General features: G+C 48.2%; 1 protein-coding gene across 1 annotated transcript; it reads left to right on the forward strand.

The window, feature by feature from the left end:
• The first annotated feature begins 9,200 nt into the window (after positions 1-9,200).
• On the forward strand, positions 9,201-11,674 carry Prop1 (PROP paired-like homeobox 1). Its single transcript, XM_004666548.2, has 3 exons — positions 9,201-9,309; positions 10,412-10,644; positions 11,333-11,674. Exons 1-3 carry the CDS (start codon positions 9,201-9,203, stop codon positions 11,672-11,674), a joined length of 684 nt encoding a protein of 227 aa, XP_004666605.2.
• Positions 11,675-11,916: the final 242 nt, after the last annotated feature.

Consider the following 11,916-nt stretch of genomic DNA (forward strand, 5'->3'; position numbering starts at 1 on the left):
TGAGACCCTACCTCAAAAAACAAAACAAAAAAAAAAAAAAAAAAATTCAAAGAATCACTGAAACAAAGAGTTGGTTATTTGGAAGGATAAGCAAGCCTGAAAAACCCTTTGCAAAATTGACCAAAAGAGGGAAGAGACACAAATTAATAAAATAGAGATGAAAAGGGGCCATTACAATAGAAGAAATTCAGAAAATCATAAAAGCATACTTTAACAACATATACTCCACTCAGTTCAAAAATCTGAAAGAAATGGATGATTTCCTAGATTTATATGACTGACCAAAATCAAATCAAGATAAGATAAACCATTTAAACAGACCTATAACAAGAAAGGTGACCAAAGTACACACACACACACACACACACACACATATATATATACTTTATGTATTTTATATATGTATATATATATAAAACTCCCAACTAGAAAATGCCCAGGCCCACATGGATTCACTGGTGAATTCTACCAGAACTTCACAGAAGAACGAACACCAGTGTTTCTCAAAGTCCCGGGAGGGATTCTGTGACCATAGTCCAGTTGTCACTGCCCACGTCTATAGGGCAGAAAATACGACTAAAGGGAAGGATGAATGGATGGGTTCCATGTGTTGTTTAGAGATTGTAGTTTGGTGGTGGGAGGTAGAAAGTGTGCTGGGGACTGAAACTGGACGTTCACACCTACCAGTATAGTGCTTTACCACTGAGCTGTACTATAACCCCTAGACACTACAATTTTTGAGGTCATCAACTCCAAGTTTTATCTCTCAATTATTTTGTTATTTCAACTATAAAATTATATGGAACTTGTATTGTGTACTTTGAGCAAAAATTTTATGGTAATGTTTCTATCCTTATAAATTGATGCATTAAAACATCCTGGGGAGTTCATTTTGCTAAATAAACAGATGGTTAATTTCTATTATATTTGATTACATGCAGCTTAATTCACATGTCACTTACATTTAATAAACAGCTAGTATGCAAAGTATACTCATATGCACTGCTTATTTTATCCTCTGAGTGAGGCTTTGCATTGTTAGTAGATGAGGAATTCAAGAAGAGGAACCAGAGATGGAGAGGCAGAGGCTCAGAAAGTCAGTAATGTCATCCAAATTGGGGGGTCCAGTCTTTACCAGCCCTATAAGTGCTAAAAAGTCATTTTCTTGGAATTCCTACCAGATTTTGATTCCACGCATTTGTTAGCTCCCATGTATTAATTGCCAAGTGCTGCTTCATGTGCATCTATTAGTTCATTTGTATTTATTTCTGCAAGTTTCAAATGACTAGTTCCATGTAACAGAAGGGAAAACTGAAAGCAAAGACGTTTAGCTATTTCTTCATGGTCATAACTTCTTTTCCAGGGGAAAATACTACTTATGAAACTCATCCACATTCATCCAGATCTCTCTTACCTCTTCCTAACATGTTCTTCTCTTTAAAAAATATTATTTATTTATTTGCAAGCTAAACAAGATAAAAAAGAAGACAGACCAAGAGAATGGGTATGCCAGGGCCTCCAGCTGCTACAAATGAACTCCAGGTGTGTGTGCCCCTTTGTGCATCTGGCTTTCTGTGGGTACTGAGGAATGAGACCTGGGTCATCAGGCTTTGCAGGCAAGCACCTTACTCTCCATCCCCAATGTCCACTTTTAAGCTTTGAAATATTTGCTTGATGATTTATCCTCAACCTTGGAAACTCACAGAATAAAAATGTCCTTGTGTGTTTAGCAGTGTCATTGCTATGTCCAAGACTGTGCTAAGAGATTTTTTTTAATCCTTTATGCTATCCAAAATAAGAAAGTCAGTTAGGTGTGGCACTCAGGGTTTTTATACTTAGCATGGCAAGGAGACAGTAGCGAGGAATACATTATGGGACATATCTAAGTGCTAATCCCAGCATGAAGAAATTGGTACAGGCAGAGTTGGATAAAGCCTGTGGTTGCAATAGTCCTGGCTGAATTCACAGTAGTTGGATAGTGGAGAAGATGGACTTTCCAGTAAGAGCAAAGCTTGTGATAAAGAGAAAAGGAAGGTGGGGGAAGAGGGTCTAATGGGGCTTGACTGGGGCCAAGAATACAGAGGCGATACTTTCAGGAGATGGGTTGTTGGATGTACCAACATGGGCACAGGGGAGTGCCCTAGAATTCTGAGAGTTAAATTAATAAGGCCAATGCCAAGTTGCTGAGATCCAAAGGCGTTTTCTCTTAAACTGTGTCACAGATTAAGGAGCAGCAACACAGTACAGGCGCTCCAGGGAGCCCAGGGAGGTGACCAGCGTGGGAAGCAGCAGCTACAGTGGGAGACATGCTGCGTCCGAGGAAGCCCGTGCCGCATCGGTGTAGACTTTCTCACTGTGGCTCAGTGGCAGACATGAATCATCTGTGCTTCGTGGAAAACTGCTCCCTGTCATGGAAACGGTAAAAGTGAACTATGGTTAAGCTCGCGGGGAAATCAGCTGTAAATACTCCCAAATCTGTTGAGAGGTAAATTCAGGTTAGCCCCTTTTTCTTCCTTCCTTCTATCCTTCTTCTTCCTTCCTTCCTCCTTTTCCTCTTTTTTATTTGTGGAGATAGGGTCTTGTTATGTAGCCCAAGATGGCTTCAATTCCTCCTGACTCAGCCTTTGAAATGCTAGGACTACAGATATGTTCCACCACAACTGGCCACTTCCCTTCAATGTTTGGTGCGATAATTTTGCTGGCGCCAAAATCAGTGCCACCACTCCCGTCTTCATATCGTCGTGTGAGAAGACTGAGATGTGAGACAGAAGCAATGCTGAAGAAAGTCTATGCCCTGTTACCTTGTCCCAGGAGGACAGCACAGAGGGCTCGTTGGCCCCAAACTTGAGGGAGAAGAGGTTCCAGAACATCATTGACGGGCAGACTGTCCTGTGGCTTTTCTGGCTGGAAAGAGTCTGCTGAGATAACGGGATTATGAGCCAAGCCTTGCTCTGTGTAGCAGAGGAGGAAGTACATCGGAGTGGCGTGGCGGAAGAGCCACCTGTGTGCTTGCTCCTCGTCATGAGTGTGTAGATAAGTGGGTCCTGGGACACGTTTGCAAAGCCCAGAGCAGAAGCAATGTCTGCTAGGAGAAAGGAGACCACCCGCAAGACCCCACAGCATCCGGAGTGGGGCTTTCAGGGGATGGTTAGACAGGCCATGTGAGATCTTGGGTGCTTAGCAAAGTTACCCCTTGCGTATCATCTGGGAGGAACCCAAAGATGTGCATCCATGAGGGAAGCTGCATTTGTATTCCAGCCATGGTAAGGCAGTGACACCCACAAAATCTGCAAACAGCAACAAAGGAGGGATGATTTCCTCATGTAGCCAAGGAGAGTTAACACTGGATCCTCTCCCTCTGCTTTCCTGCTCTAGCTGTGCAGAAACAGCAGTGCTGAAGAGGCAAGTGGAGGGACCTGAGGCTTCGACCCCCCCTCAAGCTCCAGGCCAAGAACCCCTGGAGACATCTTCAGTGGAAGAGGTCCCAATTTCTGGATGTGCACGTCATCTGAGAGTACGAGAATATTTTATGCAGGATACCATGTCTGAAAATGATGAAAAGCTGGTGAGGGTATATTTTTTATGGAAATCGTTGGTAGAAAATCAATTAGTTAGTGGGGAGACCCCTGTCATTTCATCGTTTAAACCTCAAATAATTGAAATTCATTAGTAAGTAGATCATCCAGTACCAAATTCCTCTTACTCTGAACACTCAAACTCAACCTCTGACTTTCAATATTCGACTCCCCTGTAGCAGCTTCTAGAGAGAGTGTCCCACTCTTGGCACTGACGTGCAACCTGTACAATTTGATATGTCTGTGTCTGTTTTCATGTACTACTCTCCTGAGCCTCATAGGCGTATGTTTGGTGTGTCTACACCAGGGTGTCCCTGCGCCTTAAAAGTAAGGCTTCTCATCCGTGAACACCAGCTGAGCCCCTCTGTGAGGCTCCGCGTGGCGTCCAGCATCCAGGTAGCCTCCCTTGAGATACATTACTGTACTGTCATAGAGCACAGTGGATGGACAGGCCAAAAGCTGGCATAAGGGTGGAGATTCAGGTCAGAATAGGAGTCTGGGTCTGGCAGATCTCTCTGCTGGCATGGGAGGATGGGTAGCTCTTGGCTCTGAGCTTCTGGCCATGCATTTTAATGCCATGTGCTGTTTTCTTCTTCCTTTGCCACTGCTTGTCTCCACCGTTCCCTTTTCAGCCTTAGGCAGCACATTCTGTAACGGGGAAAGTGTGTTCGTGTCATGCTAAGAGGCAGAGCCTCCTAGAGCTTGAGGAGATGTGGGGGGAGTGAATGGGACTGTTTTTCCCAGTATCATTCCGTGTGTTCATGTCTGCGTGACTCTGTCTGCTGTTAAGGTAATGGTAGCCTCCCCCTCGCCTGGCCCCTCTTACATGGAGGCTTTATGCTATCAGGGGCTTTCACAGAACCTTCATGTCTACTGACTCTGTACTTGAACTTGAATGATGGGAAACACTCGGTGGGGGCTGGGAACTGAGGGCCATGTTCGTACTGGGGGAGAGTATTTAGAATGAGACACTGTCCCCTGGGTTAGAGTTGAATGACTTGGAACAAGTGAACACATGCTGCACCCTGGACAGTATGGTCTCCTTGCAGATCAGAGGAGTATGTTGACATATATCACTAAGTCTTCCGGGATCGTCCCTCCATCTGAGAGTACTGTAGATGCCAAAGGGGAGCAAAGGTCATGATTTCCAAGGTTCTAATAATCCATGAATCTGTGAAACCATAAGACATCCAGAGATTTATCAGATTAATAAATCTTACATGAAAGTTTACTTGCAAAAGCTGTTCTTTAAAGCCGGGCGTGGTGGCGCACACCTTTAATCCCAGCACTCAGGAGGCAGAGGTAGGAGGATTGCCATGAGTTCGAGGCCACCCTGAGACTCCATAATGAATTCCAGGTCAGCCTGGGCTAGAGTGAGACCCTACCTCGAAAAACCAAAAAAAAAGCTATTCTTTAAATCTGTATGAACATGAAGTTCATGTGTGTGTGCAGATTTGTGTGTGCACACTTATTGGTGTGTGTACGTGTACATATTTATGTGTGTGTATCATGTTCGTGTGTCATAGTGTGTGCATATTTATGTGTGTATGTGCATGCACATATTGTGTATATATTCATGTGTGTAAGTGTGTGTGCGTGTGTGTGTGAACATATTCAAGTGCGAGTGAGCATAGCTGTCATGGCATGTGTGCAGGGACCAGAGGACAGCTCGCCTTCCACCTTGTTTGAGACAGGGCCTCGTGTTTCCTGCTGTGTAGCCTGGCTGTCTGGCCTGTGACCACCCCGGGATTCTCCTACTTTGCTTCCCTATCCCACTGTGGGGAACTGAATTAAAGTGCTCACTGCTGCATAGGGCCTCATGTGGTTCTGGGGAACGCAAAGCCAGGGTCCTTACACTTGCACAGCAAGCGCTTCATCCACTGAGCTCTCTCCCCAGCCCCACGGGGCTTACTTTGGGGCTGAGACCTGAGAAGAATACCTTGACTTCCATCACTAAACCGTGCTTAAATTCATGAAAGCGTCTAAGATTCCACGAGCGGAATGTTAGCCATTGTCTCCTCTGTATTACTGCAGGATCAAAGGGCTCCTGGCAAAGGTGGGACTCTTGTTTGTGCCCATCTTCCCAGAGGCTGTAACCCTAGCTTAGCCCCCACCAACTTCTGAGACTCAGCTCATTTTCTCCCCAGAGCTGGGTTTCTACCCACAGGTAACGCTGGGGTCCTTGGAGTCCTCTCTGCTAGACCTCACTGCTCGTGCTGACTTCCTTTCTCCAGAAATTAAGCAGCTGAGCATTCAACAAGGTGATGGGCCCAGCTTCTGTCACATGCCTTTGATATGTGCTGGGTTTGCTCGTTCTCCCAGGATAAATCTGCCACCAAAGACTGTTCCCATATCAAGTCCTATTTACCCTAAGTTTTGTCTTTTCCCTACTTCCTCAGGTATATGTTAGGCCCCTGCCACACACCCAGAATATAAGTGGACTTCTGCACGTGTCCAGATTGACCTAAAGCAAAACTATGGAGCTGGTGAACTTGAACTTCATAGACCCTCACAGCATTTTCATTCTATCCACTTTGCTATACCCTTGACCTTCTTCTGACCTTAAACCTTTGATTTACTAGTTTATGCTAAGAAAGGCATGGCTAGAAACAGAAAGTCACTTTTGTGTTTTGGTCTCTGTAATAATCTCTATCCCTGACATAGAAAACTAGAACCTTCTTACTGGAACCTTGAATCCGATTTCTCATTTCAGTGTAGTTCTTCCAAGGAAAAAGGAAAGATCGAATGAATTCCCTTGCAAACACTTAAAATGACAAAGCACGTTTTTAATTTAGACAAGAACATTCATATGAAGCTTTCCTGAGGCCTATGTGATGTGTATGGGATTCATTTCTAATGAGAGTCTTCATGAAGCCAGATAATTCAAGAAAGTAATTTAAATTGTTTAACAACAATAGCAATTTGGCCTGCCTCTTTAAAATATTTGAATGACAAGGAGATTATGGTGGTCAATATTAATGGTCAACTTGACACCCGGGAGACAAATCTCTGGCAGATGTGCTTCTAGATTGAGTTAACGGAGGTAAGGAGACTCCCCCAGACCACAGGTGGCACCATGGTGAGGGCTGGCGTCCCGGCCGGATGAAGGGGAAAGTGGCACCGATGAGGGCTCAGCGGAGAAAGTGCTGGCAAAGCGAAGGGACCTGGGTTCAGACGGTGAGGGCTAACAGTTCACAGAAATTACTGGGACATGGTGGCCCTGGAATAGGCTTTGGCACAGAGGGAATCCTTTGGGGTTGTCAATAACTTCCCAGACCACAACCTGATAAGGTCACCTGTGGGTGCAGGAGCCATGCCTCATCAAAGAACCCTAGAGTCCTGCCTGGGAAAACACGTCAACAAAGGAAATGGCCCTGTTACGCCCCTTTCCCCTCTCCCCTCCCCCATTCTCTGCCCTTGTGTCCCTTCCCTTCAAAGATCCAGCCCAGCTGCATCTGAGCCAGGGAGCCTCAAACCCACATGACGGGGCTGGCCTTCCTTCGCTGTTCATGTGCTGTCCAATGAAGAGCCTCCTGCTGTTGAGCGCACATATTCTCTCTCTTTATTTCCATGTCACTCTAATTGGTTCATCCCTGACTCTGATCCAACACAGATCATCCGCGCACACGTAAAAGCCAGACATGTAGGTGTATGCTTGGAATCCTAGTGCTAGGAAAACAGAGACAGGCGCCCTTGAGCCCATTGGCCAGCTAGTCTAGCTAAATCAGCGAGCTCTAGTTTCACAGAGACCCTACCTCAAAAAATAACGTAGAGTGCCATTGAGAAAGACACCCACATCAACCTACACACACACACACATGTGCATGCACCCACTCAAACAAATGTCTTGAGTACACATAACACACATATGAACATTCATACACACATGTTAGCAAAGTGTCCTTAGGCCATAGGTATCCTAGGGAATTCTAATTTTCTTTTCTTTTTCTTTCTTTCTTTTTTTTTTTTTTTTTTTTGAGAGAGAGAGAGAGAGAGAGGAAATGGGTGTGCCAGGACCCTCAGCTACTGTGAATGATCTCCAGATGTGTGTGCCTCCACGTATGCATGTGCGACATTGCACGCTTCTGTCACTATGCATCTGGTTTACGTGGGACTTGGAGATGCGAACATGAGTTCTTAGGCTTTGCAGGCAAGCACCTTAACCGCTAAGCCACCTCTCCAGCCCGGGTTATTTGGAATCAGGGTGTCTTGAAGTACCTGTTTAATTAAGGTAACAATCTAAGTAACCTCAGGAGACAGTATTGTGGGCGTCCGCTCATTCTAAGCATTTGCAGATTCCAGGTGTGTCAAGATTTTGGTGAGAATGTCATGGGAATCTGAATTTATTGCAAGGTAAGCACTGATGTTGGGGAGAGTTAAGATGCATCTGGAATCCAAATGCTGTTGAAAATCAGGGTTTTCTAATGGTCTCTGGCACTCTGACAGGTCATGATGTCTTTTCTTTTTAATTAATTATTTATTTATTTGAGAGCGACAGACACAGAGAGAAAGACAGACAGAGGGAGAGAGAGAGAATGGGCGCGCCAGGGCTTCCAGTCTCTGCAAACGAACTCCAGACGCGTGCGCCCCCTTGTGCATCTGGCTAATGTGGGACCTGGGGAACCAAGCCTGAACCGGGGTCCTTAGGCTTCACAGGCAAGCGCTTAACCGCTAAGCCATCTCTCCAGCCCAGGTCATGATGTCTTAAGGCTTCTGGATGAATGAGGAGGTGATGCTCGAGGGAAGATATCAGAACGTTGGAGAACTTTGGTGTCTTGGAGCCATACTGTGAGTAAGTGAGCCTGGGCAGGCACTGGGCCTCTGAGAAGAGCAGCAGGTGCAGGACTCGATGCCATAGCGCAGTTTGTGGGAGGAGCATGCACTTGTGACTTTTCACCCCTGGTCCTTGGGTATCGCCTGCATGCTAAGATGCCAGGCCAGCCCTGCTTCTGGCCTCCGCTTGTGCCCCTTTCCCTCTCCCTCCCCACAGTGGGGTTTTGAGGAGGTGAGCCTTAGTAGGAATGCCTTTTCCCCTCCTTTTCTTGCCTGCTCCCAGGAGGGGGATTTAACAGGACAAAAGAATCTGGTCCCCTGGGAATATGAGCTCTTGGCCCCCATCCCTGGACCCTCTGACAGAACACCTTCCCTCATCCGGCTTGTGATCCTCCCCTGAGCAAGGGGCTCTGGTGACCAGGTAATGATTGGATGGTTCCACAGAGCTTGGGCGGAGGTTGCTCCTCCAAGGCTCAGGGAGAGGTGTAGTGTGGGAAAGTAGACCACTGACAAAGAAGAGCAGAGGCCTGGTGGAGAGAAGGGCCAGAGGGGGGGGGGAAGAAAAGTAGAGACTAAAGACATCAGGTGAGGTCAAGACAGAGGACGAGAAGACATTCTAGGGAAGGGATCGAGGATTTAGATAAAGATTGAAAGACAACCCTTTCTCTGTACTTATATCTCCACACATACATAGGATCGGGGACAGAGATCAGAAGGAGCTATAAGGTATTAACAGGGTAAAGGAGAGAGATCACAGGCATAGATAAGATCAACAGCAACAGAGAAAGACAGATTAAACCAGAGATTTGGGGACACAGGAGGGTGGCCTGCCTTTGGTCTTGGTGGCTAGTCATGGAAGTCCAAAGGAGGAGCCAGCAGGGTAAACAAAAGAAGGGGCGTCTTTGCAGTAGCCTCTTGCCTGAGAGACACCCAGCCTCTGGGACGCTGATCTCCACAGCAGGTGAGTAAATACCCAAGGTGGGCTCGGATTCCTGAGGGTAAGAGGTCTGGACCCAGTGCTGGGTCTCCTGTACAGCAATGGTTTGCCAGAAGGTAGTAGGAGGAGAACCGGCAAATAGAAGGGTAGGGTGCTAAGACTTTGGGGACCCTAGGAAGCATGGGACGACATGACACCGTCGCTTTACAAGACCAGAAGAGCGAGACCCTCTGCTCCCCATGCTGTGGGCAGAGGACTGTGCCCTCCTAACCTCAGAGTTTGACAAAGGCACTGCCTTTTCTGAAGGAGGGATTTGGAGGGATCAGGGCTTTGATCCAGGGAGGCAAGTTCAATCCTGAATGCTGGCTTTTGGGGGAGCACTCCCTGTGTCCCCATGGGAATGAGTATCTCTGCTGCAGACCCCTCCTTTTCTCAGTGTGTATCTTCCCAGGTGTCTCCTCTTCCCTTCCTGTCCCTCTTCCCTCCAGGGCTCTCAGACTAATTAACGTGGGGGGCTTTAGTGAACCTGCGGGAGGAGAGACAAGCCTTTCCCACGAGCTCAGGTTCCTGCAGACGGGTGGCAGGCCAGGGCAGGGGTAGGGGAAACGTTCAGAAGTACATTCGTGAAGGAGGATGTCTGTGCATAAAGAAGGGGGTGACGACTTTCAACTCCCCGGGTGGAGTGAGGAGGATGAGAACTGTGTAGAGGGAGCAGAAGCTGAATGGGATCTGGAAGTAAGGGGTGTAAACAGGAGACCCACAAGATGTGCTCAAAGGGGAAGGAAATGTGGAGGAGCACAGACGTGGTGTGTGTGGCCAGAGCAGGCATATATACAGCTCAGTGTTGGGGGGGATGGGTGTTATGGGGGATAGGCATGGGTGTCAGGCCGTGCATTGGATCTCAGGAGTGACCCTTCATGGACACCCCTGGCTGTTTAGGGGCTCAGTGATAAAATAATGACAGAGGCTGGGGGCCGGTGCAGTGGTTTTGAGACGGGAAGGAATTCTGGAGGGAACAGGGTGTCCTGTGCGGGAGCAGCCTAGGGGGTGCTAAGCAAAACACAGGGGAATGGCCACCCGGGTCCTGTGACATGAGCACTTCTCTATCCCCTCCCTGCCTCCGCAGACGTGAACCCGGAGCCTTACAGGAGGTTCTCTGGTGCAGGAATGGGGAGAGCCAGCCTCTGCCGGCAAGGAGCCCAGAGGGGCCGCCCCCACTCTCGGCGTCGCCACCGCACTACCTTCAGCCCAGCCCAGCTGGAACAGCTGGAAGCAGCCTTTGGGAGGAACCAGTATCCTGACATCTGGGCCCGAGAGGGTCTCGCTAGAGACACAGGGCTCAGTGAGGCCAGAATCCAGGTGATGATGGTGGATGCTCAGATGACCTTGATGCTGGGCAACCATCTGGGCAGAGCCATGGGGCTTTTAACCATAACCTTGATAGTCACCAGATGTAGGCTTCATCCACCAGTCAACACAGCTTCCCTGTCGGTGCATCCGTGCATCTCATTGTTTGTATTTAGCCCCAGCTCTAGGCTAATCTAATTTGAATGTCAATGCCCACCCTGCAACAAAAATGAAATCCTAGTTGTTCACGTTTGTATGCCACCATGTCCCTAACCAGTAGCCTGCAATTCAGTAAGCCTGACATTCCCTCGGCCTTGAGCCTACCCTAGAAACCCTACTATAAGCCCACCGCTATCTGTAACAATTACATGGCCCCACAGTCTTCATCTCAGAACCTGTCCCTCGGGGTAACCTCCCACTATGTGGGAGGAAACGATCCTTGGGTCACAATGTACCCCCTTCTTGCTGGGACTTACCAGTTCTCACTCGGGGTTGGGGAGATTGGAGAAATTTGGAGGCAGGTTGGGGTACAGGTAAGAATTCTACTTCAGCAGCACACTTGGCTCAGCCGTGCCTCTGGAAGGACTGTCCTTTCTCTGGCAATGTGGCTGTCTGTGTCACCTGTCCTTGGAGGGGGGCAGCAGTGATTGATGGTGCTCGGGGCGGGAGCTCTCATGTGGGTGTCCTTCCCCTTCCTCAGGTCTGGTTCCAGAACCGCAGAGCTAAGCAACGGAAGCAAGAGCGGTCCCTGCTCCAGCCACTGGCCCATCGTCTGTCTCCGGCCACCCTCTCTGGTTTCTTTCCAGAGTCCCCCGCCTACCCCTACCCCTACGCAACACCACCTGCCGCCGTGGCTTGCTTCCCGCACACCTACAGCCAACCCCTCCCCTCCCAGCCCTCCACAGGTAGCTCATTTGCTCTACCCCATCAGCCAGAGGACTGGTACTCCACCTTGCACCCACCCCCCGCTGGTCATCTGCCCTGTCCCCCACCCCCACCCATGCTTCCCCTCAGCCTTGAGCCACCAAAGTCCTGGAACTAAGGTGAAACCCGCGCCGACAAGCTCAGCCTCCACTCGTGGCCCTTGTGAACCCAGAGGACAGTGGGGTGTTTCTTGTCCTTCCAAGTGTGTAACTAGAAGTGCAGTGAGGGCAGCTCAGAGATTGGAAATGCAAAACAAAACAGGAGTTCTGAATGAATTAAGAGAATATGTGCAGTCAGCTAGTAAAGGTAGAGGTGACACATGGAAGGAGGTGACAGGAGGAAGGGAGATGTGGATGGCGA

Source organism: Jaculus jaculus, chromosome 6 (assembly GCF_020740685.1).
Source record: "Jaculus jaculus isolate mJacJac1 chromosome 6, mJacJac1.mat.Y.cur, whole genome shotgun sequence".
In the NCBI taxonomy this organism is placed as follows: domain Eukaryota; kingdom Metazoa; phylum Chordata; class Mammalia; order Rodentia; family Dipodidae; genus Jaculus; species Jaculus jaculus.

Excerpts from the sequence above, each read along its gene's own strand:
- Prop1 (XM_004666548.2), top strand. The coding sequence starts at position 9,201 with ATGGAAGTCCAAAGGAGGAGCCAGCAGGGTAAACAAAAGAAGGGGCGT. Across the intron at positions 9,310-10,411 it reads GACGCTGATCTCCACAGCAG|ACGTGAACCCGGAGCCTTAC; the intron begins GTGAGTAAATAC and ends CTGCCTCCGCAG. Across the intron at positions 10,645-11,332 it reads TCAGTGAGGCCAGAATCCAG|GTCTGGTTCCAGAACCGCAG; the intron begins GTGATGATGGTG and ends CCCCTTCCTCAG.